This window comes from Chrysemys picta, chromosome 9 (assembly GCF_011386835.1).
Source record: "Chrysemys picta bellii isolate R12L10 chromosome 9, ASM1138683v2, whole genome shotgun sequence".
Taxonomy (NCBI): domain Eukaryota; kingdom Metazoa; phylum Chordata; order Testudines; family Emydidae; genus Chrysemys; species Chrysemys picta.
Window position 1 is genome coordinate 101,497,240 of NC_088799.1, and position 27,973 is coordinate 101,525,212.

General features: G+C 46.4%; 1 protein-coding gene across 26 annotated transcripts in view; it reads left to right on the forward strand.

Annotated features, from left to right (window-relative positions):
* The window catches only part of MBNL3 (muscleblind like splicing regulator 3), a 112,119-nt gene that overhangs the window by 26,653 nt on the left and 57,493 nt on the right, over nucleotides 1-27,973 (forward strand). For 21 of the 26 annotated variants that reach the window (XR_010590309.1, XR_010590310.1, XR_010590311.1 and 18 more), the window contains one exon: nucleotides 12,406-13,338. The exons of 2 other annotated variants lie outside the window; for them this stretch is intronic. Coding sequence is in view for 20 of the 24 variants with exons in the window: in XM_065556757.1 (XP_065412829.1) it covers nucleotides 13,165-13,338 (174 nt within the window). In the remaining 4 variants the exon portion in view is untranslated. Of the gene's footprint in view, nucleotides 1-11,643; nucleotides 11,978-12,405; nucleotides 13,339-27,973 lie in introns of those variants that run through there. 3 more of the 26 variants (XM_065556758.1, XM_065556746.1, XM_065556751.1) reach the window with 3 other exon arrangements.

Sequence of the window (27,973 nt, forward strand, 5' to 3'; positions counted from 1 at the left end):
GGGCAGTTAAGGAGCCAGACATCTTCCAGTGACATGCTGTCTGATCATTTTCAGGTGGTTTTTCTATTTTTTGTCCATGCTTTGTTGAGTTAATTTTGATGAAGAACTAGTCTAAGATGGATTTGCACCCATGCAATTGCCTAAAACGTATCGGAAAGAGGAGCGTGGGAATGGGGGAGAAGGGAATCGTGGGAAGGGCACTGTTGATTTGTGTTTCAGCCTGCTGGTTTGACTGAATCGACGGTCAACGTGCAGAAAGTCCGATGTTTTGTGACGTGTTGAAAAAGCATAAAGGGGAAATTGGAAGCAATTCTGGCCGCCCTGACTTCCATGGAGAGGACGTTTGGAAACCTTCACATTACAACTGCAGGAAGACCAGAAGAAAATTGAAGATCTGGAGATTTTAGTTGATATCCATGATGATTCAAAGGCATTAGAGGGAACATGAAGGATTTTCTGTCTCTGGAAACTTGATGCATACACCTGGTGGACAGCTGTAGAATAATAAATAATGATCTGCTCGGTGTGTCAGAAAGCACATGGAAGCAGAAGAGGCTGAAATATTGCTTCCGGCTGGTTTATGAAATGCCTTGAGATTTCCCTTTCCAGTGTACTGCTGCATGCTGCCTCCCTGGCCATGCGAATCAGACAGCAACAGTGCGACCGGCAGAATATGCCGCGTTTGGCACGAGAAGTGTGGCTCTGGAACTGGCATTGAAGCTGTAGCAGCTTTTCTCAGTTCAGAGCCATTCCCTTGCCCGTATCGCGGCACCACTTCCCTTCAGCAGGGGAAGATGTTTGACTGTTGAAGCAAGAATGAATTGTTCGGCCTGGCTTTCCTGTTGGAGGCTGTTGAATCAATGATTGGGTTGGAAGGCAAATGTGTGTGTGTGTGTGTGTCTGTGTCTCACCTAAAATTGTAATGACTGTGGGGTATGAAAGAGGGGCATCTCTGTGGGGCTTATATAGCATTGAGTGCCTTACAGTCACTGGGGATGGATTTTATCCTCCCAGCAACTTAGGGAAAGAGGGGAATATTATCCCATTTTACAGAACTGAGACTCAGAGTAGACTAAGTGACTTGCCTATGGTCACGCAGGAGCCAGGTATTGAACCCAGGTTTCTTGAGTCTTAGCCCTGGGGGGCGGGGATTGATCTAAGTTACGCAACTTCAGTTACATGAATAACGTAGCTGAAGTCGACGTACTTAGATCGACTTACCGTGGTGTCTTCACCGCAGTGAGTCGACTGCTGCCGCTCCCCCCATCGACTCCACCTGCGCCTCTCGTGGCGGTGGAGTACAGGAGTCGATGGGAGAGTGTTCGGGGATCGATTTATCTAGACGCGATAAATCGAGCCCCTCTGGATCGATCACTGCCCGCTGATCCGGCGAGTAGTGTAGACATACCCTTAGTTTGGTATTTAGCCCCTAGACCATCCATCCCACCCAGTGAGCCTCCCTGGGACTGCTTGTGTATGTAAAGTTATCTATGTGCTTAAGTCTTTCTGGTTCAGGGGCTGTCAGTGGAGTTACTCTGGATTTATGGTAGATGGAAGAATTGGTCATTTCTTTGTCACTGAGAATTAGCAAATTAAGCTGTTGTTTCCATATACCAACCTGTTAATTGGCAAGAATTAAGAACAACGGGATGAAGTCTGGTCATGGCATCTTGGGAGTGGCAGTTATTTTCCCGTTATTTGCGGGCATCAGGAGAGATCTCCCTATGCTCCAGAGCAGGGGAAGTTGGCTGCCAGGCTGCGCTGTTCCAGGCCACTGACCTTCTGTACTCACCGATAGGTATATGTGTTAGCGCTCTGATTAATTGTGAGGTTTGGATCTGCCTGGTTTTGTTTGTTTGTTTAATTTGGAAGGTTTTACAACGAATTTTGGACTTTTTTTTACTGTAGGGGATTTATTTCCCCTCTGTTGCAAAAGCCCATCCCAGCATTTGCTGTGCACCTTCTGGGGGGTATTATGGGACTGGGGTGAGGTGGTTTCAGTCAGTGCCTCCTGTTTTATGAGTCCTGAATTCTCCCACAAATATGGCTTTTTTGTCCCTCTGGGTGCTTTGGTTTTCTGCATGTCCCATGGAGTGTTATAGAGTGGCTCTTTCAGTTATTGTGTATAGCTCCTCACTTTTAACACATCCAGTACCTAAGATGGATTTGAATGTGGCATGAAGACTTTGGAGACGTGACCCATGAGACAGGGACAATTACTGTCTGGACCAGCGAAATTTTTCTCTGAATTCTTCCAGCCAAGAAAGAGTTCAAAACAGTTTCCAAATCCCTCTCTTCTCCTCTGAAGGGACTGTGTACAGTTGTTTGTTATTAGGTAACTTTTGTGTGGTAAACAAACTACAGTGTCTATGGACATTTTCAGTAGATGCACAACAGTATTAGACATGATGGGTTAAATTCATCACTGTTGTAAATCAGTTGAAGGCAAATACATAGAAAGCAGGGATCAGTTTGGCTCAGCTGTTCTTGAAAGGTTCGTTTCCTGAACACCACACCTTTATAAAGGGACAGACTGTTTCCTAGTCGGGGAAAGCCCACACTAGCTGCACGTCCACTTGAACAGGCTGTGTTATTGTCAAACCATTCCATCAGACAAGAGAGGAGAGCCCCTAAACCCACCGATGTCATGAGAGCAGGGTCCTTTGTTCGGGGGCTCAACACAGCTCCAGGTACTCTGCAGCAGGCTTCCAGCGGCAGCCCCAGGAGAGGAATTTCAGTGCACCCAGGGGACAGCCCCCGGGCGGGGATGACGTTGCCAAACTGAATGTCAAAATCTGCAGGGCAATCCCACAGCTCTGAGGAGAGATGCTACTATGGGAAATGGTTCTTCCAATTCACCCAGACCCCCTTCCCATTTCGGACACTGTGCAGCTTGGATGCAGGAGCTTCTGTGGTCTTGGGCAGAGGGACAATGACAGGACAAAGTCAAGATTTCAAGATCTTTGAAATCTTAGTTTGCCCTCAAAGATCCTCCTCCCAATAGCTTAAAGATATTCTCCCTCCTGCAGGGCCAGCTGCAAAGAGATCTCAGTCCTCCCATTCGCCTGTTTCAGTAGTCTCTGCTGTGAATCATTAAGCCTGATCTTTCTCTGAAATCCTTTTTGCTGCCATAGAAGCATGTTAAAGGAATTCCCCACAAACACACACTGTATGAGCAAGGACTGTGGGGGTTTTCTTGCTATGCTCAAGCACTGAGCAGGGATAATCAGATAGATTATGTGGGGTACCTCCCCTTGATCCTATTTCCTGGGATTACGGGGGTGTGGGTGTTGGTGGGCGTTGGTCTTTCTCATCCCTTATGTGAGTTTATTTAAACATTCTGAGTTGTATGCATGAGACACACTGCGCAGGGGAATGATGAAAGGAATAGGATGCAACATGCTGGGGTATGGAGGTCAGGTGTGGTGAGGGGGTCTTTGGCAGCTGCTTCCACGGGCAGAGGAGGGGAATCCTGCACCTGGGTAGCCACACCGGCCCTTATGCCTACTGCTCTCCCAGGAAGCCCAGACTTTGCAGAGCATACCTACTACACAAAGCGTGTGGGCACTCATAGCGGGGATCCTGCACGTGGGTGGGTTCCTTTCAGCTACGTGGGAGCGATTGTGGGACCGTTTAGCTGCCTGATCGGCAAATCTGTCCAACAAATAGTCCTGATTTGAGTGAATAATCCCATTGAGGGTGACGGCTCCTCATGTGAGGGGGGGACTGGAGCGTTAGGTTGGGTGTCAAGGAAGCCCTCAGAATCCTGCACCCTTTGAAGGCCTGTCAAAGCAGTTGACTGCAGGAAACCCTAAAGGGGAAAGAATGAAAACATTGGTCTGTTTTTTTCTTTCTCGTAATAAACCTATTTAACAAACTGGAAATTCTGTCAAAACAACAGCTTAAAGAGCTGCAGTTCCATCCTCTGCATACGACCCAATAGTGGATCAAGTACTCCAGCGGATTCTGTGCTCTTGTTTGTTTCTATATATATATAGAGAGAGAGTTATCAAATAGCAAAATTTCTGTAATATATTATGGCTTTTAAAATATCAGCTAATGCTCACCAGCTGCTGATCTCCTGTCTGTGAAAATATCTGAGAGAAGATTCATTTCTGTGGGCCTGTGGGGGAAGGTGATTTTTGAACTAATGTACTGAGCATTTCTAGGCAGGAGGATGAGCATGGTGCAGGACAAGCTGTGAATGCCGTGTCTGGCCAGGCCATTGGATCACAGTCTACAATATGGAGTTCTGGAATTCGGAAGCAAAACAGACCCGTCCAACTTTTACACCCCCCCATCCCCTTACAGAGTTGGAGACACTCAGGATTCACTTCTACTCTGCAGTAAACAGCTACAGCAACATGACAGTACAGGATAGATTTTGTGGGCTGCATCCTGCGCTGTCATGTCACTGTGGCTGTTTACTGCAGGTTGGAAACGGATCCAGAATATTTGCATTTTCTGTAAGGGGGGGAAATAAAATTCCCAGGGTTTTTTTCCTCATCTGTGTTGGAATCTCTTCTCTCCCCCCTCCCCCCTTTTTGCTACATTCATATTTAGGTTGTGCAGCTGCCGCCTTTCCCTCTGAGGAGGACCGTAAGGTCTCCTTTGATCATGTCAGCACCCCTATAATCCGTATGAGGGCACATGGGTGAGTGATATGTGAGCCGTGCCTTGCGTCCCCATCTTCTCCAGGGCTTCCGCGTATAGCCCCTGTGGCGGTCCCAGTCCCTGGGGTGCATGCAAGAGTGTTGCAGGTTTATGGAGCTTTAGCCAGGCCTTTATTCAGTAGTTTCTGAAATGCATGATGCAATATGGAGCTTTGTCCTTTTGCTCTGAGGAAATACTTTCCCCTTGTTGCTATGTACAAAAAGTTCATGCCCAGGTGACCCACATTTTTGAAAGTGGCTACCTAAATTGGAGGCACAAGTGTGCATGCAAAACAGGCAACACCATGCTTTAGTACAGGGGTGGGCAAACTTTTTGGCCTGAGGGCCGCACCGGGTTTCCGAAATTATATGGGGGGCTGGTTAGGGGAGGCTGCGCCTCCCCAAACAGTCAGGCATGGCCTGGCACCCGCCCCCATCCAACCCCTCCTGCTTCTTGCCCCCTGATGGCCCCCTGGGATTCCTGCCCCATCCACACACACCCCCTCGTTCCCTGTCCCCAGACAGCCCCCGGAACCCCTGCCCCCTGCCACCCCATCCATCCCCTCCTCTCCTTCCTGACTGCCCCCCTGGGACCTTTGCCCCATCCAACCACCCCTTCTCCCTGTCCCCCGACCGCCCCCAGAACCCCTGCCTCTGACTACCCCCCGCCACCCCATCCAACCCCTCCTCTCATTCCTGACTGCCCCCCCCCCCCCCCCGGGACCCTTTTCCCCATTCAACCCCCCTGTTCCCCACCCTCTATCCACACCCCCTCCCCGACCACCACCCCAAACTCCCCTGCCCCCTATCCAATCCCCCCTGCCCCCTTACCGCGCTAGCTGGAGCACTGGTGGTTGGCGGCGCTACAGCCACGCCGCCCAGAGCACCAGAACAGGCAGCTGGAGCCAGCCACGCTGCCACTGCGCAGGACAGAGCACCAGGACAGGCTGCGGCTCTGCAGCTGCGCTGCCCCAGGAGATCACAGCCCCGCCGCCCAGAGCATTGCGCCGGCAGCGGGGCGAGCTGAGGCTGCGGGGGAGGGGGAACAGCAGGGGAAGGGCTGGGGGCGAGCCTCCCAGGACAAGAGCTCCGGGGCTGGGCAGGAGGGTTCCACGGGCCGGAATTTGCCCACCTCTGCTTTAGTAGCTGTTTGCACGCTCAAATGTGGAGTTTGCACATCCAAATGCCTGTGTGGCACACACCATTTAGGCGAGCACATGTGTAAATAGGCCTATATCCCACTAATGAGGCTTTTTCTGCCACAGTGTTTTATTTCTCTTACTTGGCCTGTTTTTAGCATGCTGAAAGCTGGGGGCTAGATTTGACTCTCTGGCACGCAGTATGATCCATGGTGATTCATAGCCCCAACATCCGCGATTAGACCCTGAACGAACACTTTCCAAGCATGTCCAGGGAAGAGAAATTGCAAATCTGTTCCTTTTTATGGGTAGCTGAGCTGAAGAACAAAAGAGGTTTTTATTTCTTTCTAGCTGCTAAGGTCTACCTTAAATTAAGTAAACTGTTCCCTGAGGGAGAAAGTGTCCAGGTACAGAATGTTCGTAAAGGAAATATTCCAAGTGTCTATCAAGCCCTTAAAGTGTTTGCTTTAACAGAATAAAGGCTTGGGTGCAAATAGATTTTCTGATTTAAAAGGGAAAAAAATCTCTGGAAGGCGATGGAAAATAAATTGACCTCCTTGGGATGGGAGCCTGCAGCCCCTCCTGTACATGGACAAAGAGTAGGCGCTATGAAAAAGCCAACCATCGGCATTATTCTATACTAAGCACAGGAGCAAATGCTGTTAATTGCTGGTGCAGCGCTCCTGCGTGCTAACAGTTGGTATTGCAATCCCATTAGAGACTATGGGAATTTTGTCTACATGAGAACTGTAAGGAGCCTAGGTCCCAATTCAGCAAAACATTTGAGCATATGCTTTACTGCTGTGCTGAATTGGTCCTTCACAATTAAGGGCCACAGATTTCCCTTCCCTTTTTGTGTGGCTTCTTTTCATTGGTGTCCATTGATACTGCTTCAGACTCTTCCCCAGTGTGGGGCTTTAAAGACTCATAGACGTGTAGGGCTAGAAGCCACCTCATCTAGCCTGTAGTTCTCCACCTTTTTTCATTTGTGGACTACTACACAATTTTCAATGGAGGTGTGGACCCCTTTGGAAATCTATTATCTGTATCTATGGAATTCCGTTCAGTCACTTTTCAGTCTAGGTCTTTTGTGGACCCTGTAGACATGGTCTGCAGACCCCCAGGAGTCTGCGGACCCTAGGTTGAGAACCACTGATCCTCAGCCATGATATTCTGTGATCCAGTGGTGAAGAGACTTGGCTTGCCTTGTATTTTAGTGTGGTGCATAGCTCACTTGCCTGAGAAGTGACTCCGTAAAAATGGCACCATTGGGGTCTAGGTTCATTTGCGTCTCAGGGACCCCAAATCAAATATGTCAGTTTACAAATAAAAAGGAGGGTTTTCCCCTACAAATGTCCAAACTACCATCTCACTCTGGAATCTGTGTAAATCTGGATTCTCTCCTTGACATCCATCACTGTCAATAATTTCAGTAACAAGATTCTTCAGGTCAAACCCTAGCTTCTGTTCCCATTGAGGGCTCCTAGGGATATCCAGGTGTGCTGGGAAAAGTAGAATTTTACCTGCACTGCTTTTACTACTGATGAGGGTGCGTGAGAAAGGAAGGACCCAGTTTGGGACCCAGATTGAGGTTGTTGGGGGATGTGTAAACTCCAGTGGATTTTGGTTTGTTTTTGGGGGAGGTAAGGGGTCCTGCCCCTAGAAAATAACTATCCAGGGCGTTTTTGTATGTTGTTTCCCTCCATTTTTAAAGTGTCTGTGTCCTGTGAAGCATTTACATGAACATTAGATTTATTTGGAAAGTTTTTGGTACTGGAAATGTTAGACTCTTAATTTCATCCTGTGAATGAAAAGTTTAACTGTTCTAAAACGTTAAAAAGGAAGGGCCCCGAGAGCATCACCCAGTGCTTGTTTATACCCAGTAGAAAATGATCAAATATAATTCCCGAAGTGTCTAGAAGCCAGGAGGGAAATGGGGAGTGGGCAAAATCGCTGCTTATTTATTTAGATTTAACGTTTTTAAAAGAACGGCCATACAAAAGCTCTGCTGGAAGCTGGACTTTCAATAATAACATCAGTGATTCAACAATGTGACCATTTACTGGAATCAACAAAAGACGGGACAGCTGAACTGGGAATGTTGTCAATTTTTAAAAGCATTGCTCCCCTCTCCACCCAGCTCAGAATCCATCAAGTGTGGGGTTAACCCATTCAGATTGCTTTGGTCCAAACTTTAATTGAAGGAAAACCCACTAAGTTGGTAAATGACTATTGCTGTCTAAAGTAGAATCGGGACTCGGTTATTATGTTCTGGTGTTTCACTTAAAGCTATTCATTCATTTTGGACAAGATCGGGGATTAAATATGCTTGCACAGTGGATCACACTGTGAGTGTGTTGTTTCATTTCATAAAGCTTTCATGTGTTTTCTTTCCCCCCAGTGGGTGTTTTTCTGTTGAGGGGAAATCCCACCAGTCCTGGTTTGTAGGGCCCGCAGTTAGGATAAAAGGGCGTTTTACTTGTAAACTGAGCAAATGTGATCTGGAAATCACTGAGATAAATAAATAAGGAACCCCACCATGCCGTTTTTCAGAGCCGAACCACCCTTGAAGTAGTATCATTGATACATGGGAGCTGGTTGAATCAACCCTGTCACATACATTACTATCTGTGTGCACTCTGCTGTCAGGAAACATGCACACGAGTCGGCATCCATCAGAAGTGTGTGTGTGGATCACAGAAAAGGGATCACTGACAGGGAACATAGCAGAAGTTCGACCATGGAGCAAGTATGTTCCTGCTCTGCCCTCCGTCCTCACATTACCTCAAATGGCCAGTGCATGCTAATCCCGCCAAAGGCGTCTTTGACATGACTGTCACTCATTGGACTGATCCTGGTCCCACTGACTTGAGTGGCAGCAAAATTGGGGCCTTTGATTTCCACAGCAAGCCCCTCATCTCCTGTATTTCAGCCAGTCGTGATCCCTAGCTGGGCCAGGCATTCCGTTCTGTGGTTCTGGGTTGCTGAAGGAGGAAAGGCAATCACTTCGCTGCTTGCCCTTGGCTCCTGCCTTTGCGCTGACATTCGGTTGAAGTCAGGGCTAAATTGTTCCATCTGGTAGCCCAGGATATAGGTTCTGTCAGACAGACCTGGCATGTTTTGCAGCAGCTCCAGACCAGTTCTGAAGACAGCCCCTCCCCCTTGACTGAACTTCCCACAAGCATAACATTAACGAAAACAATATTTTGTGACCCTCCTTTATAACTTCGTTCTACTGAGCTTTTTTTTTTTGGGGGGGGGGGGGAGACAGTTTTGTTCCTCTTATTTGAAATAGACGGGAGAATGAACAGTCAGTACCAAAAACGGGGTAATACGCAGAACCGGAAAAATGTGGAAACTGTTGTAAGCAAAACGTATGCTGCTGAGAATTGAATTATGCGGAAAGGGCCGTACTTTTATACTGTCAGCAGTGGGGCTTGTTGAACTTTTCTTTCCCCTGTGGTTTTATTTGAGTCTCATGGCACCAGTATACAATTCTCAGCATGATGTTAGAACACAGGTTTTAGATTTTCTCCATGGCCATATGGCTAAAATGGACAGGGATGTATCTTCTTGGGAGGGGAAATCTGCAACAATCCAACCATTGACAGAACTGGCAAGTTACGTCTGTGATCACTTGTAGGGAATCCTAACTCATACATCTTTGGGCTGTGATCTTGTAAAATCATACAAGCATAAACTGGGTTGGGACTGTTCTGTACTTGGAGGCCTTTCATCCAAGATAAACCTAAGAAGTAGTGTGGGTGATTTAGGCCCTGGTTCAGCAAAGCATTTAAGCATCTTTTACTTCAACTTGCATAATTAAAGTTAAGCATGTGCTTCAGTGCTTTTCTGAATCCGTAACAAAGTGATGCCCCAGCAAAGTGTCTCTGGGGGCATTGTACTGCTGGATTGTGTATGTGTAAGCCCAGGTCTACACTAGTGGGGGAGGGGGAGGTGTCGATCTAAAATACGCAACTTCAGCTACGTGAATAGCTTAGCTGAAGTCGATGTATCTTAGGTTGACTTATCTGGCTGTGAGGGCAGCGGCGAGTCGACCGCTGCCGCTCCCCCGTCGACTTCGCTTCCGCCTCTCGCGAGCTGGAGTTCCAGAGTCGACGGGGAGCGCGATCGGGGATCGTTTTTGTCGCATCTACACTAGACATGATAAATCGACCCCCCCAATAGGCTGATCACTACCCGCCGCTCCGGCAGGTAGTGAAGACGTGCCCTAAGAGAGAATATGTGTGTGTGTGTGTGTGTGTGTGTGTGTGTGTGTGTGTGTGTGTGTGTGTGAGAGAGAGAGAGAGAGAGAGTGAGTGTGTTTCTGTACTGGAACTGGTTTTTGATGAAAAACAAAAAAAAATTATAATGGAAAAATGCCAACCACCTCTAATATTCTATATTCGATCTATATGAGAGAGCAAGGGAGAGCATGTAGTTAGTCACATGCTTTGAGACTCTTCAGGATGAGAGGAGCCCTGTAACGGGCAGGTGGTAGTTAATTGTTACTTGTCCACACTAATGGTATATAATGGGTTTGAGCCCATAGCATTCAGGCTCAAAGAAACAGACCCTCCTTTCCACTGGAATCTAAAGCTTTGGAATATGACCCTGTTCACTAGAAAGTTGTATTTCCGTCTGCTAGGAGTAATCCCTAGGAGCGTTCCACCTAATCCCCACCCATTCTCAACCTGTGCTAGCTCGTTTGAGGAGCTGCACCCAGCTTGTTCCGAGCTGTCTATGGAGATGTATCTACGTACCTTCTTATATATGCCCTGTAAAGGAGGATTGGGAGGCTGGACATAAGTGAACCAGATTCAAACACAAAATTGCCCTGCCTACAAAATCAGGATCAGTTTAGCAGCAGTCTCCCTGTTCCTGACTAAACCCAGAAGACATTGGGCCAGTTCTGCTTTCTTCCCCCTCCCCTTCAGAGGTTAAATCGTGTCTGGTAAATTTAGCATTCACTGTCTCTCTTCTCCCTCTGATACCCGAAAATGAGACGTCCTTCTGGCACTATAGACTGTTCCACTGATGCAAGTCTGTGCGTAAGAGTCCATGTGCTTTTGCATGACTCTCTCTTGCAAATCTGTGACTTTAATTGGTTCAGCACATACTTGGAATTTACTTTGCACAATTTTAATTTTTTAGTGTAAAAACCAAAAATGTAATGACAGTATTGTCCTTTAGTGCTTTCTCCAAACATCTGGAGTGCATTTTCAATTATGTTAAAATTTATAAATTGCTAACAAATGTAGTTCTGACAATATATCTATAATATAGGAAGAATTTAAATTTCCATTTCTTGCAATGTGAGGTCCCGGTCCTACATACACTTATACAGATGCATACTTTTGCTCATGTGAGTAAATTTACACGCATGTATATGTTTTTAGGATTGGGCCCTTATGTTTTGCAAAAGAGGTGGATCTCAGAAATCTTGAACCAATTGAATCCTATCCAGCTCCGTCAGCTGCCTCTAATGTAAATGTGGGAAACTCCAGGGATGACGTAACATGTTCCCCCCCCCCTCCCCCACAAAGAAAATCAGTGATAGAAAGTTATTGACAATCATTTATTGTGCAACACGCTGAAGATGCTGGAAACGGAATAACGACAGTCATTGAAATCTCCTTCAACCTTGCAGTAAAACACAGTTGTTAACAATGAGTTAATTTTTTTCTGCTCTGTGCATGTGGCTCAAGTTTCCATGTCGGTTTTGCTTTTGATTTTGTCAAGCCCAGATTTATAGACACACGACTGTGAATTAGTCTCTCGTTTCCATGTAACCTTACGGTCAGCCGCTGAAATGTATTCCCCAGTTAACAGTGGGTTAAATAAAACACCTTACCGACGCAGAGCAGTGTGCGTATGAGGGCTGAACTATGGCAGTGCCTTCTGCTTTGTACACAATGAAAGCAATATCTGCTCTTCCTGCCGGAAAGCTTCCTCATGAGGGGAGATTTTTACTATCTTTAAAAAACAGAACACCAATTTAAGTCTGCTTTGTCTGAAAACCATACTCCACCCTGGTCTCGCGTGTTACCGCTTCTCTGTCTAGCTGCATTCTCACTGTGGCACACAGCCACCAGCCGTTCTCTTTAAAGAGGGAGAAATAAACAGCTGGTGCGTACAGTAGGTTAGCTTTCCTAGTGATTCTTATCCTCTGGATTTCAGGAGCAGGTATGTAACCCAAACCTCAGCTTGGGAGCAGCCCATTAAGTGAATCCTATGCTAAGCTACTTAAATTTGAAACGCAGAGATGTATCACGAATGCACCAGAGGCCGTCATGTAAAACTAAGGTATTTTCTGTGCAGTGGGCACAAAAATGAATGTCTGCCAGTGTAGATCAATATGAAACAATCTCTTTTATTGGGTGGCTGCCCAGGCCTTCTGCTGCAACAGTAAATCTAATTGGTTGCTTCCTCTTACCATGCGCAGCTTCATGTGGGAAATGCCCTTTTTATCTACAATGGCTGACTGCACTATGCCGCACTGTCAGTAGCTGCAGATTTCCTGTTAAAATGAACACAGTTGTTTCTTGAAGCTAGAGTTTGGCAAGGGGGAGATTGGATTGTTTTAGCTGATTCTATTTTTCTTTTTCCTACAGGTTGCTGAAAAGTGCCTTTCCTGAAGCCACTGCTGCTTGGATTTCTGTCTAAGGCTGCCTCTCTCTCCCCCTCCCAACCCCCCCTTTTTTTTTAATTTGGCGTTGCTTGCAGTTCATACCCTAACGGCAACTCATCCATCCCCGCCCCCCCTTTTTCCTTTTTACACTCTGTTCACTCAGCCATTTTTTTTCCTTCCCGAGTATGTAGCAAATATTTTTGAGTGATAACATCCTTTCGCTCCTTTTAATACTCGCGAATTGTCATTTTTAGAACCAAGAAATAAAAGGGGAAAAAAAAAAGTTTTCTGCCCAAGGACCGAGACCATTCCGCAAACAGAAGCGCTGCCAGCCGCATATGCTTTTTGCAAGAATAATTGAAACCATTAACTGGAGAGCACAGAATTCTTTTGAAAGTCTGCCAGTTATTTTCAAGTAACTTTGGCAGTGGCACAAAATATAACACTTATATTTTAACTTCTACAATTGCACTTTTAGGAGCTGGCCTCTCATTTGATTTTCAGTTATTCTGATAAGATTTCTATTTTATGATTGGCTTTATGTTTAATTCTTGTTGAAACAAACACAATTTGACTTAAATGAAAACCTAAGTGCTGACGAATAGAAATTTTACCAAAGCAACAAGTTCGTTATTTCTTCACATTTAACTTGAATTCACTTTTTTACCCTTTTTAAAAAAACAGCAGTAACATTGTCCTAAAGAAGGGTGTGATTGCTTGCGTTTTAATTTTTGTTTTTAATATGGCTGTAAACGTTTCCCTGGTTCGTGATACAAAATGGCTGACTTTAGAAGTATGTCGAGAATTTCAGAGAGGTACTTGTTCTCGATCTGATGCAGAGTGCAAGTTTGCCCATCCGTCACGGAGTTGCCATGTGGAAAATGGTCGAGTTATTGCCTGCTTTGACTCTCTAAAGGTGAGGACTGTCTAACACATGCATTGCTTAATCTCACTTTGCTGTCATTCTCTTCCTGAATCATTTCAAGTGGGTGGAATATGAGAGATGAGTATAACAAGTATTTTTCTGCAGGGAGGATGTTGTTTGTGTAGAATATAGCCCCTAAAATCTAGTTTAGTTAATATTTAGCACCCCACAATTGTTTCATTCAGCCTGATTCAGACACTGGAAGTATCAGGAAGTTTCCTGTGAATGATACCAGCAGTGTTGGTAGAGACAGGGAAAACTTTAACTCTGCCACAATTATGTTTTGTATTCAGTTTTGACATCTGGTACAAATGTACAGAATATTGAACATCGAAGAGAGAGCACATTATGTAGAGCGTTTTGAGATTGTAGGTCATGGCTATGCCTGAAATGGAGAACTCGGGTTACAGACCGTAAATGAAAGTGAAATGAGAAAAGCAGAGATCCAAAACTGAGCACCCTAGAACAGCAAAACTTTTAACTTGTGTCCAGAGCATGCTGTCTTTGAATTCAGGACAGGTCTCTGAAACGTGCTGTTAAATAAAGACACCATTTTCAATAATTGATCAGTCTCAGCTGTATTTGCCTGCATCAGGGTGCAGATACACTGCACCAAATATGTTATAGGCAGCCAAAATATTTGGAGAGTGCTGCCTAGAGAAAGTTGGGGATAGGAAGAGATTTCAAGTGATGTGAAAAGATGCAGAGTGTGAAAATCATATGTGAGTTAATGAGCTAAATCTTCTGCTAGTGATCATTCCTGAGAGTTCAATTTCACAGGAAGTAAATGCTGCTTTATTCCTTGTCACAGTTAAAGTTCATTGGGAAACTTTTTAAAGTTTACAAAATTACCAGATTCTTTCCAGCAACGGAGACAATAGAAAAATCATTCTAATTCACCCATTGAAAGCCTAAGCAAAATTTTTTCAAAAGTGACTAGTGATTTTGAGTGCATCAAGTCCGAGGTGCCTACTCTGAGACATAGAAGGGACCACCATGATCATCTCGTCTGACCTCCAGCCCTCACAGGCCACAGAATCTCGCCCACCCACTCCTGTAATAGGCCCATAACTTCTGGCTGAGTTACTGATGTCCTCAAATCATGATTTAAAGACTGCAAGTTATAGGGAATCCACCATTTACTCTAGTTCAAACCAGCAAGTGACCTGTGCCCCATGCTGCAGAGGAAGGCGAAAACACACCAGGGTCTCTGCCCATCTGATCTGGGAGAAAATTCCATCCTGACCCTAAATACAGCAATCAGTTAGACCCTGAGCATGTGGGCAAGACCAGCAGTCAGGCACCTGGGAAAGAATTCTCTGTAGTAACTCAAAGCCCTCCCCTTCTAGTGTCCCATCTCAGGTCATTGAAGATGCTTGCTTATAGCAGTCACGGAGGGGCCAGATACCATTGTAGGCAACTTTGTCACACCCTTCCCTCCATCAACATCCCATCCCCTCCATAACATCTTAAAGGGGTGTCTGATTTTTCAGAGGGCACTTTCTGAATAGTGATCTCCCTTTAGGGTGTCTGAAGTTGGGCCTGGATAAAACGGAGACACTCAAAATCACTACTTATGCTTGTAGTACTAAAGTAGAATACGTTTCCTGTTGTCTGAATTGCTAGAAAGAATCTGATAATTTTGTGATCTTAAAAATTTCCCATTGAACGTGGAGTTTTTCTTGAAAATCCTTGGCTTTATTTTAAATTTCAGGCACAATAGTTAGGTGAACTAGTGAAAAAAAGACCATGTCCAGGTCCCGTTTGACAGAGTCTAACCCGTATTATTACACTTTTTACCTTCCTAGCTTTTTCCTGTTTGTTCCATGTTGATAGGAAGTTCAGACATCCAAGTTGCATTTAGCTTTGTTCTTGTTAATCCAAGTTCATCAGATGATTCCTTAGTTATATAACGCTGTTCAAATGTTCATTTACATTACTCACCTGCTAACAGTGATAGACTGAAATATATTTTTATCAGCAAAGAAAAAAGTTAATGTTCCTTGTGCCCTTGAATCTTTTGAACTGCAGCCAGTGGTGAGACAAATATTTTGGATAAAGAGATTAATATGTTTACTTTAAATTGTATAACATTCACTTGTTAGCTAAAAGGAGTACAGTAAATATGCGGTGTGATAGTCCAATATATCATTTACTGGACCATGGGAGAGAGCTGCAGAAGTAGATTTTAGTTTGGAGCGCCCCACAAACAGTCTAACCGCTCTGTCTGGCTCTGTTACTTAACGCCCATAAATTGCCGTGTAGGCAGGGCTAACTAAAGTGATGTGCAGTACATAATGCTTCACTCTCTTTGTGGGTTACAACTCAGTAAGGAGCTCCTGACAAGCACCCAGGCTTCTGCCCTAGGCAGTTCTCTGCAGAGCTGGACTCAAGGAATGAAGTGTGCAGATCCCCATGTGCACTGGTTGGCTCAGGTTCAAATCTCACCCATTGGCAATAACACATGGCTGCAATTAACCACGGGGGGGAAGTCAGGGAACATCCAGTTTGGAAGAGAAAAGAGATATCGAAGTTGTTGTTGAAAGGGGTCAGCTACTCGCTTAAGCTGCCTGCTCAGCATGTATTTCATCTGTTTTGTTATGTGTAATTAGGTGATGAATAAATTTACACACTCATTACAGCCTGGCCTTCGATATAGAAGCACGTGCTCTGTACAGACCGTTTAAGTGGCAGGAAAACAGAGTCTGAGTGGGAAGTTTTCCCTGGACTGCTCTGATTGGATCCATTGCATCGCAATGGGCCCGTTTGCTTCATCCCACAGAGAGGAAACCGCAGGAGAGGAGTAGCAATGTTAGACCCCAAGTGCCGCCAATCCCACAAATTCCAGAATCATCCATCAGGCCCTAAAAATTGTGCGATCGGCTTTGAAATCAGGCAGCTTTTAAACAGTAATCAGTGTGGGGTCCATTTGATTTGCTCTCTGGGTTTTGAGTCTTTCGGGTCAGGTTTCCAAGTGTTTCTCGACAGCTGCGAGGGCTGGAAACTTATTTTTTAAGAAACGCACCAACTCTCCTGAGACTCGTGATGATCTTGTGAGATGTGGCAATGCTGGGCCCCTGGGAATCTGGACCTCATTATGTGAGGGGCTGTAGAAATAAGCCAGACAAAGACGGTTCTTGCCCCAGAACGCTCAGAGTTAAGAAAAGAGTCAACAGGTGACTAGACAAGAGAGGTGAGGTGTGGTGTGGTGTGGTGGGGGCCGAGGTAACGGTTATCACAGGCGCTGGACTCTGACCCCTCCTGGTCTCTTCAGGTGCACCTCCCTCAGGTCTTGGGCCTCTCACCATCATCTCTGGCTTGGGGTGGAGGTTCTCCCCTTCACAGTTGGCACCTAGGCCTGGTCTGAGATCACCTCAGCAGATGTGAGTTCTTGGCAGTGCCTACATGCTGTTTGTTCCTTCCGGGAGCTAGGACAGCCGCCACCAAACAGCAGTATTTATTTAGAACAAAAGCATTTCAGAGAAAACAGACCTTAAAGCAATAAACAGTCTAGACAATCGGCGGCCTTTGCCTAGGGCTTCCCATTCTCTGGAAGGATCCAGCTCTTCGCAGAGCCACCCTGTCCCCCTGGCAGCCCCTGACAATTGCCCTCCCACCCCCGCCCATATAGCTTTTTAACTGTTTAATGTTCTCTTGATCTCTCTGTTCCCAGCATTGCAGAAGAGCTGCGTCTCTTTGTTAGAGACAAGATATAGGATGCTCAAAGTGAATAGGTTTCCCCGTTGTCTTTCAGTTGCCCCCCCCCGGTTTGTTTCGCGGTTGCGTATCTGGACCCAGAGTGTTGTTTCCCTGCTTATTTTTCCCACAGCCGCTTATTACGCTAGAACAGAACATTGCATACTGGCTTACCAGACATTCCTGTATTAATCACATCACCTCGCTGACCATGTCTCATACAGTGTTCTTAACATTATTACAGCTCTGTATTCTTCGATTATTACATGCCCGTCGAACAGTAAAAACAGATATGGTTGCAGATGTAGCCTTGCTCGTCAAAGGAGATGCCAAGCTCTCTGCTCCACATTTCTGTGTGGATGTGTGTCTGCATCTCTCTTGGTGTATTTTCTCTCCAAGTAATACGGGATACATAATGGGTGGGATATGAAGGTTTTATTTACAGGAGTCTGGGGTGGCTGCCTTATGCATCCTCCTTGGAGCCTCAAAGAGTTGCAAAATTTTGGTTCCAAAATTGGTCCCAAGTGCAGGACTGAATCTCGCCCATCCTGGAACTCAGGCTGTTTTTGAGAGGGGAACTGAGGGGAAGAGAAGGAAATCTTTCTCTGGCAAGTTGATTATCAAAAGAAGAAAAGGTGCTGTTTGAAGCTGATCAGAAGTTTGGCTTGTATACCAGGTCACCACACACACTGTGCTTCCTCCTTCAGGTTCGTTAAGAAGAGCAGGATTATTTGAATTCAGATGTGAATATCATACGCCGCTTACTGCTACCTTTGGAGAACAAATTTCCAGTGCTTTCCCTTTACTAGGTCTGCCCTGGGCAAGCAGAATTGATGGGCATCCTCACAGAAAAGACTCCGGGCTCTGATTTGGTTCAGTGTTGGGGTAACTCTGCTTATCTTTTACTGGAGGGAAAAAAGCCCTCCCAGTGTATTGGTGGTTTATGAGGCGTAGTGATATCTGTTGTGTTTCACGGAGAAGTATTAGTTTAAGAAGCTATGAAACAGAAAATAAAATCTCAGCAAAGGATAGCAGGGTACTTATGCCGCTATAAACTAGATAGCATTTAACAGCCATTCAGCAATTGACAGTAGTTTTCATTTCCAGGGAAACAAAACAGTAATATTGAGGAAAGGGAATTAATCTGCAACAAGGCCATTTAAATTCATTACAGGCTATCAAGTAAGTGTTAGACTCATCACGTTCCTTGCTCAGGTTTGACATACAACCCCATTTAAACCAGTGGCATTTTCAGGGGGCCACTCTTGATCAGCTGGTTTTGCCAGCGTGCCCAGAACTACCAGGGCTTTATAGCAGTCCGTCAATAAGTGCTTATCCGTTAACTTTCCTCAACTAGTCAAGCATATAACCCATACCACTGTGAGACTTTCTGGTTTTTTAATTGCCTTAACAGCAGATTGTTAGAGTCTGAGTCCTTGGCGGCTTCTGTACATCTTTAAAAGAGGTGAAGAAAGACGTTGGGTTACTGGAAACACAAATTGATATGTAACGTGACTGGGCAAAGGAACTTTCATAGATACAAATGTACTAATTAAGTGTGCATATAATATGGACCAAACTTTCAAAGAGGCTTTGATTTACATTTGTAACCATTTGAGTGCCCAAAATATGGATTAATGTTTGAAAACAACATTTGCAATCTCAGGTTTGCTTACTTTGTGTACTAGGGCAGAAAGAAATCCAAGCGTTTTGGATGCCAAAACGTAGCAAGCCAAAAATCTCAGATGTCCGGATTTGGATTTGTGGGGGTCAGATTTGAAACTGTGGCCTTATAAAACTACTGCTACTGTCTGTTGTTGTTTTTAAGCTGGTCAGCACTAAACTAGGTCATTGAAACATTCACATGTGAAATTGTGTTGGTAACGGATGTGATACAGAAAAGGCCTTGATTATTCAAAACTCAGTTATCCAAACTTTGTTTTCAACAATTGGGTGGTGTCACTTGACATCTGATATTTACATAGAAAATCTTCCCTGGCAGTCTGAAACTTTGATTATCCAAATGTATTCAATCTACTTATGAGATTAGGACACACAAGGTTGTTCCTTATGGGCTTGATACTAAATTTGAACCCCTTCTATTCTGACTTTCAGTGGAGTTACCCCTGAATTACACTGGTGTGCGACCAGAATTGAGTTTGATATGTGTTAAGATTTCAAAGCCTATGGGAATTAACATAAACAGCGCTGAGCTCAGTATATGGCCATTTTCTTTTTATAAAAGTTGATATTTTCTTTAAAAATTTAAAGAAAAGGATGGTAAGTGAATTTTAGGTTAGGTCTACACTACCCACCTGAATCGGCGGGTAGAAATCGACCTCTCGGGGATCGATTTTTGACGCGACAATCGATCCCCGAATCGACGCTCTTACTCCACCAGCGGAGGTGGGAGTAAGCGCCATCGACGGGAAGCCGCAGAGGTCGATTTTGCCGCCGTCCCTACAGCGGGGTAAGTCGGCTGCGATACGTCAAATTCAGCTACGCTATTCGCGTAGCTGAATTTGTGTATCTTAAATCGACATCCCCCCCCCCCCCCCCCCCGTAGTGAAGACCTGCCCTTAGACCATATCACAGAGAGTTTAACCAAAGAGAGCATCATTAAAGGTTTGTCCACATAGGGAGTTATTCCAGAATAGCTATTCCTAATTAACTCCATGTGTGGACATTCTTATTCTGGGATAGGAGTGCTTTATTCCAGATTAGTTTATTTCAGTGGAAATAACTTAATTCGGAATAAGGCACTCTTATTTCTGGGATAAGTGGGTCCACACATGGAGTTAATCAGGAATAGTTAATCCAATTTAAAGTCACACCCTGTCTTAGGCTAGGTCTACACTACCCGCCTGAATCGGCGGGTAGAAATCGACCTCTCGGGGATCGATTTATCGCGTCCCGTTGGGACGCGACAATCGATCCCCGAGTCGACGCTCTTACTCCACCAGCGGAGGTGGGAGTAAGGGCCGTCGACAGAAAGCCGCAGAAGTCGATTTTGCCGCCGTCCTCACAGCGGGGTAAGTCGGCTGCGATACGTCGAATTCAGCTACGCTATTCACGTAGCTGAATTTGCGTATCTTAAATCGACTCCCCCCTGTAGTGTAGATGTACCCTTATTCTGAATTAACTCTCATGTGTAGGCAAGCCCTAAGTAAACCAGACAAACAATTTAGAAATAAATTGCCTTTGTGAGAAGTTTTTATTTTACAGCAATTACTAATGCACTACAAATTTTCCTTAACATCAGAATGACAGTATCTGACCAGGAATTAATTTATTTTGCAGTGGCGTTCTGTTGAGGTTTTGGGATGTCTAAGGTGTCTTATGGCATTTGCTTAACTGCTTTGCTGAATCAGAGCCTAAAAGAGGGGAAAATATATTAAATCTCTAATTCCTGGATATTTTTTGTAACAGTGCCATAGTTAAAATTAAAGAAATAAATAGACTTAAAATTTAAAAGTAACACCCATTTCTTAGGGCCTGATTACCTTTGTTCTGAGCATTACGATTCAGTCCGTTATAGAAAACGGTATGTAATGTCCTAATTTTGTCAGCACACAGATACTGGTATTTATCCTTTGCAACTAGCAGCAGACTCACCTTCCATAGGAGCACTCGAGGAGACGAGACTGAAAACTAGGAAGCTACTATAGATGGCATGCTTATTTCAGCGCTTGTTCACTAATACTCCGTCGTATGACTTAATAAGTAGAGTGTTGTGTTCATACGGTTTACTGTGGTGGGAGAAGTTACTTCTATAGCTCGTGCGTGACATGTACGGAGTAAAGTATATATCCTATGTTTTTAATCTGCATAACGCACGCCTCACTGTAACACTGCAGCAGTGAACACAATAGCTTAGGTTTATTTAGGGTTGTCCATTGAGTTCTGCTCTTTGCAGCTCCAGGATTTTTCACTTGATTTATTTATCTGCAAGTGTTAGTAATTCCTTGTCTCTGCTCCTGGTGGGCAGCTCTAGCAAGCAGATGGGTTTTTCGGGTTGCTCTAGAGAGGGCCACACTCATTGTTTCTGGTGGCTCTTTCCACAGTGGAGAATGTTTTATCTTAGCTTGGTGAGTTGCATTCTCCCAGGACAGGTGGTGTGGGGTACCTGGCAGCAAGCAAGGACTATGAGGAGACAGGCAGAGAGTTCCTGTGCATGCACAGTGTGAAGGTTTTCTTTTGCATTGTGTTCTGCACTGCAGACAGCCCCTGCCTGTTGACCCCCGGGTCTCCAGGATTCTTCACTTTGTCAGTGCATTTAGAGAAGTTGGGGAGTGTTGTGCCCCTGCTGACCCCGACGCCGTGAGGCTGGGAATCGCAAATGGCTGCCCATCTGTGTGCAAAGTGCCTCCCAAGACGGAGTCTGGGGACAGCGTCGTTAAATCTGACCCAGCTTTCCTGTGATCGTGGCTGGGCTGTGCCAGGTCCCACATGGCTGGTTTCGGGGCCATCTTGCTCTTCGCGGGAGCAACAGCGAAGTCACGTGAGAGGCTAAACTCCTTAGTTAGCCTCTCTGAGCCTAACGCAGGTTGATTGTGCCTTGTAGGCACAGCACTGTGTGGAGGGGTGGCCTGGAGGCAGTGGGCCATTTATGGGGTTCAGCTTAATAGCTCACATGTGGCCAGCTTGTATTGCCATCCTCTATACTGTTCTGAGCTGCGCCTCCTCAGTTATCAACCTGGCCTCTTTCATGACACTAAATTCATTCTTTTGGCAAGTGCAGGGCCAGGATGGGAGGACGGAGACGTGGTCCTGCCCCCTTGGAGCCTGTGTGCCCCCAGGGGCCGTAGGGAGGTGGGAAGCCTTTTTGCTTCTATATTTAAAAATTATAAATGAGTTCCGAAATGGCCGGAAGGAGGTGGCCGTCTAGCAGGGCCGTGGCTGGACCAGCGGCACTGATGCCTTGTGATGTGGTCCAGGGGAAAAAGCAGAGTAGAACTCTGTGTTCGGCCAGCATACGGCTGCAGCTGTTAGCCGATCAGAACATTAGCTCGTCTAATGTCCGTATGTAATACATTGCATTCTGGTCAGAGTCCCGGCGTTCATCTGTGTGGGGCAGGAGGGTGCCGTGGGGAGAGTCACGCCCATGGGATCGATCTCTGAGACTCAGGGAGCTGCAGTAATAGGGATCCCTAGGGCTCTTGGTTGGTTCCATTTGGAGAGGCCCTGGGTTAGCGCCCTCCCAGGCCTGGGGAAGATGGGACAGCCTCATCAGCATAATTTTAACTCCTCGCCAGTGAGGGGCTTTTCTTTCTTCAGCTCTGCCCTTCACACTTGTCCCATCATTACAGCATTGTCTGCATACCAATAGCCCTGAGGGGATGGGGCCACAAGTGCCACTGGCTGGGAGCAGGCTGCTCCAGGATCTATGCCCTGGGGAACAGCTGTGCCTCCCTGAGTCAGTCTCCCTTCCTGGTCTCCCCCGGGGCGGTACAGTTCTGTGCCAGCCCCAAGACAGGACTGAGCCTAATGGGCCCGATTCGGCCCTTCCCTTTTGCACAACCTCTCGGATTCACCACATCACTTCTCTGGCGTTTGCCTTTCCAATTGCACATTCCCTGGCTGTGTGGAGAGATGCAGATCTTCTGCGTGGGGACCTCCACACGATGACAGATGGCTGCACGGTAGCCTGTGGTCTCAGCACAGCTCCTAGTGGATAGATAGATGCCCACATCCCTGCGGGCATTATTAGAAGAGAGATGAGGGAGAGTGATCTCCCTTCAGACCCCCTCTAGCTAGGGTGAAGGTCAGTTGCAGGAGCAGCGCAGGAAGGCTTGTATTGCCGTCCTCTATACTGTTCTGAGCTCCACCTCCTCAGTTATCAACCTGGATTCGTTCATGACACTAAATTCATTCTTACCAAAAGAATTAAAGTGCGTATTATTTACTCAGCTCAACAGTGAGGACTTCCTTAAGCCGCTTGTCCGATACATGGGTATGGTATATTTGGCATGTTGGCCCATTTAGCAGTTAATGGATCATACTTGGGCACTAGGGTGACCAAACAGCAAGTGTGAAAAATCGGGACTGGGGGGTGGGGTGGGGTGGGGGGGAATATGAGCCTATATAAGAAAAAGACCCAAAAATCGGGACTGTCCTATAAAACAGGACCCTGGTCACCCTACTGGGCACTGAGTGTGCATAGGAAGTGTCCGTAGGTATTTTCCTTCCAGTCAGTTGATGTGCTTTGTACCGATCCCTTTTGGAAACACAGCACCTCTGCTATTGATTTGGATTTGTGCAGATCAAGCATTGTAGAGTGAGGCGGGCATCTAAAAAACTAACTCTTGAGCCGGCGAAGGTCGCGTTTTCAATTGTTTTGCACTTGCTCTTGTCTAGCGATATTTTCCTGGGAAGCATTTCACCAGTTGCATGTTTCCCTCTATCTAAGCAAGGCTAGTTCTTACTTGACAGGTGTGTGGGAGCCACCTGCCCTCAAGCAAAGCACTGCGGCTCCTGGGTAAAGGACCCAACTGACCTGACAGGAATTTGCTCTCCTCTGGAGCACTGCTCCATGGCAGAGTTACCAACTGCCCCCCACCTGCCCACATGGAGTGTCTCTGCAACCCTTCTGCTGCCCGATATGCAAAAACAAGGGGTCTCTCTTTGAACTGGGTTGGGGTTTAACTCCTGTGGGGAGATAGCAAGTGAGTTTTACCTCGGCCCCGTGGATATCAGTGCAGCGTGTTGCCACTAGTACAGGGGCTGCAGAGCTTAAAACAGCTGTAACCTTTGTTTTTATTGAAATCCTCAGCTTGGGTCGTCTTTTTACTCAGTCTAGGCAGCTTTGCTCCCCAGACCTTGCAGCCCAGCAGACTTCAGCAGGCCGCACAGACGGGAGAGCAGGATTGGCCTCGTTCTATGGTGCACTGTGCAGGAGAGCAGTCAGAGGGACTGTCGGGTCAGGTTTAGATTTGCCCGGAAGAGAGATGGGTGTCGATTCCCAGCCGGGGAAGATCCCTCCCAAAGAATCGTTTGGCTTTAGGGCTTAATTGAGCTCAGAAGGTGGAGCTTTCGGCCCCAGAACCAGCTCTGGCAAGGTGTGGCAGTGTGCAGAGCTATGCTAGCCCTTTCGTCATGTTAAAATAATGGTTTAATTAACCCCGTTCCAATGTACTGGGGGCATCAGATTCACAGTGCTGCTGTGTTTGTAGCTAACTACCCACCAGTGGCTGTAGAACTGCCTTCCTTCTCCACAGCCCCCCAGATCTATTACAGCTTCTCCTTGAGCCGGGCCCTCCGGACAGTGCATATGTTCATTTCAGCACCCGGGAAATTAGTAGAATTGGTAGGCCAGGAGCTCAGTGGTAGAGTCAAAGCAGCTTCAGAAAGGGCTTTTCCACATGCTCCACTGCCAGCATCTCCTCTCCCAGCCAACACGCTGTGGCAGTGCAGAGCCTACCCCTCGGATGTGGTTAGAGGGGGTCTCAGATCCCATTTCTGAGCCAGGGGCTAATCGGTGGCCCACAGGGACAGAGCATGCAGCATTTTCGGCGTTAACCTGAGCCAAGAGTAACCTTAGCGTTCTGGCTGGGTAGATGGTGGTGAAGTGCTGACTCCGGTTTTCGTTTGCCCAAAAAAGCAGTAGAGAAAGTTCTATTGGGGTCTGACTCTGAACCCTTCAGATTATCTGCACGCTGCTTGAATGGGTACCCGTGGAGACCTTTCCCAGGCAGGCTGCCGAGCGTGCTCTCTCCCACTTAGCACAGAGCCTCCCAGCTAGGCCCCAGTACTGAAGCAGATGCCTAACTTTAAGTAGCTCAGTGGTTTGAGCATTGGCCTGCTAAACCCAGGGTTGTGAGTTCAATCCTTGAGGGGGCCATTTAGGGAACTGGGGTAAAAATCTGTCTGAGGATTGGTCCTGCTTTGAGCAGGGGGTTGGACTAGATACCTCCTGAGGTCACTTCCAACCCTGAGATTCTATGATTCTGTGATAGGCAATAACTTTAAGCACGTGTGAATGGACTTCAGAGGCACTCCTCCTGCTGGCGCAGGGTCACTTGTTGGCGCAGGACCCAGGGTAGCGACAGCAAGCGGGAGAGGAATTGCACTCTGTATACCTTCCCCAATTCCCATGGTAGTTTCCCTCTCCCTGTCACCACTCCCCACCCAGCTTAGCGCTATCGTCTTCTTTGCATACGCCGACACTCAGGATCATTTTATTCAAATATGAGCACTTAAGTTGCACTGACGAGGTTTGTGCCTGGTGAAAACATCAGATGCAGTTACCTGCTGTGCTGGCCTGCAGAGGAGAGGAGTGTGGGGCTACTCTTTAGCTTGCACTGAAACAGCCCTGCTTTTAGCCCTGGCTGGCCTCAGTTCAGGCCCAGCGTGTCAGCCGAGACGGTGGCCGTTGCACAGACACTGCTGAGTGCGTGCATGTGCGCGGTTAGGCTTCCAAGTACTCTGAACTCAGTTTGTGACATGATGCAACATTGCCGTTTGACCTGTACCACTCCCTCTTCACAAGGCTTTTTGATAAGGTAACCTCTGATAAGAGGGCAGTGCACTCTGGCTTCCAGTCTGGTCAAAATCCATTAGCATGGCAATACACGCTTCTCACTCTAGCATGCAGAATCCATGGATTCTGTCAATAGCACTGCAGCCTCTCTCCAGAAGTTGCTCTAAATTCAGATTTCTAGTGTTTGCTCCTATTTTCCGGTAAGCACTGTGGGCCTCCCTAAGCAGAAAGGTTCGACAACAGGGTCTAAAACTATCGATTTGATTTTCATTTAGCACAGAACATATTTCCATTTAGCTATCCTCTCTGCTGCCACCGGGGCATCCTGTCTCAAAATCACAGACCTAAACTACTCAACAGCTGCTCACACATTTCCACCCCGTCAGCCTGTGTAAAGGTTCTTCTGGGATGTAAGGCATGCTGGAAGTTTCCAGGCGCTAACATGAAACTACTGTTTAAAGAGACAGTAGATTTTTAACGTAATCTTTTCTGCAGTGACGTAACCTCCCTGCCTGTGGTCCTGCATGCAGTGGGCATCTGTTCAGTTTTCTGTATTTCTGTGAATTATGTTGCCACAGGCTGACTTGGCGTGGTAGATACTGGGATGCAGCAGGGAATATGTGAAACCACCTGAAGAGCAGGGAGCAGTTTCTGAGCGTGTCTACTCTGCAGTTAAATCCTACAGCTGGCCTGTGCCGGCTGACTCGGGCGAAGGGGGCTGATTAATTGCGGTGTAGATGTTTGGGCTTGAGCTGGAGCCTGGGCTTTAGGACCCTGCGAGCGCAAACATACTCTAAGTGTCTGATTCAGGTTTGTAGGTTTATGGAGGTGCAGCCTGTCAGGAGCTGCAGTTTGCTGAATGCTGAGTAATGCTCAGTGGGCCGAGACGTTCTGTTGGATTACGAATGTTACAAACAGCGCTGGATTCGGAACCCGGAGTTATATCTACAGGATGATTTTCCTCTCTTTTACCCCTCCTTTGCGCTGACTTCAGTGGGGTCCCTCCTGCGGCACGCTGGTGTGAGTGAGAGGTGAAATGGGCCCTAGGTGGAACTGAAGAGTTCCGGTTTCGAGGCATGCTTTCGTTCACTTCGACTGAGTAGCTGAAAGTCAAGCTCTGTTTTTCCAGCTCTCACACTGGTATCAGTGTTGTGCCCCCACCCGGCAAGCTGCTCTCCACAGACAGACCCCTCCCTCTGTGTGTGTGTGTGTGTGTGTGTGTGTGGTGGGGGGGGCGGTCTACGCAGGCACAGGGGTTCACTGCGTGGAGCAGCTTGCAGGGCTGGTGCCCGACATCCCTGTTGTGTTGGTGATGCCGAGCTAGCAGAGAACCCAGCTCCTGTTCTCATAGCTACGTTCACACCAGCGCTAGCAGGAGTGGAAAGCAGTAAAAGCACTTAGACAAGTTAATGGCTATGACTCTGAATAACCTACAGAGCAGATCTTTTCAGCAAGATGGTGCCATTTTGACCTGGTCCCTTTGTTGACCAAAACACTCTGGCTTATCCGTTTGAAAAGAGTGTGTAGTAATTCATATATATATATATATATATATATATAGTAATTCAAACCTATATAATTGAGGGGCTTGGAAGCTTATCAGTAAATATAATCAACGCAGGCCAGGTTTTCAAAAGAAATCATCACCCAACATCTCCCACTTAGGCAGCTAAATAAGTGGCTAGATGCTCAAAAGAGGAGCAGAGCTCTCGTTGAAAATCTTACCCTATAAATACTGTTGCGTGGCTATTAAATAAATGCGTTGAGGTGTTTCGCTGAAAGTTGCCTTACGTGGGCAAAGCTTGACCTACTGCATATTAAAAGTCGTTTATTATTGTCCATAAAATAGCAAAAGACAAGCTTCTTAAAGACTGTGAGGTGCTCAGAAACGATAGTAATGGGGACCATAGATAGCAGTCCTATTGAAGTCAGTGCGAGTAAGGCTATCCAGACTGGCTCTGAGAGAACTCTTGCTGCATGGATAGACTTCAGCGATGGCTACTACGGTCTTTAAAAGGATTTATTTTTAAAGGGCAGGAAATCCTCCATCTCCATTCTGGGACAGATAGGCAAAAGTAAAAGTGTTCAGCTTAAATATAATTGTTTGCTGTAATATAATGCAGTATAAAATTTACTCCTATCCATAAAATAGAAGGTATATAACAAAGGAAGAAATTGTTGAACTGCTCAGTGCAATCCCGGGATGTCTATCTACTCTGACGCCTCCACGTTGTCCCCCTGTGATTTTTTTTACTCAACATGTTGCCACAATCAGAGGGGTTCCAGCCGGATGGATTTTCAGCTTTAGCTCTGAATTTTTGCTTTTGCTGGTTTGTTGGAGCTTTAACCTGGTCCCAGCGTAGTTCAGTATAGCTGGATTCAATCCAGAGTTTGCAACTTTGGGGGAAGATTTAGTTGAAAGCAATTGTGAGACGTTTGTTCCTGGAAGGA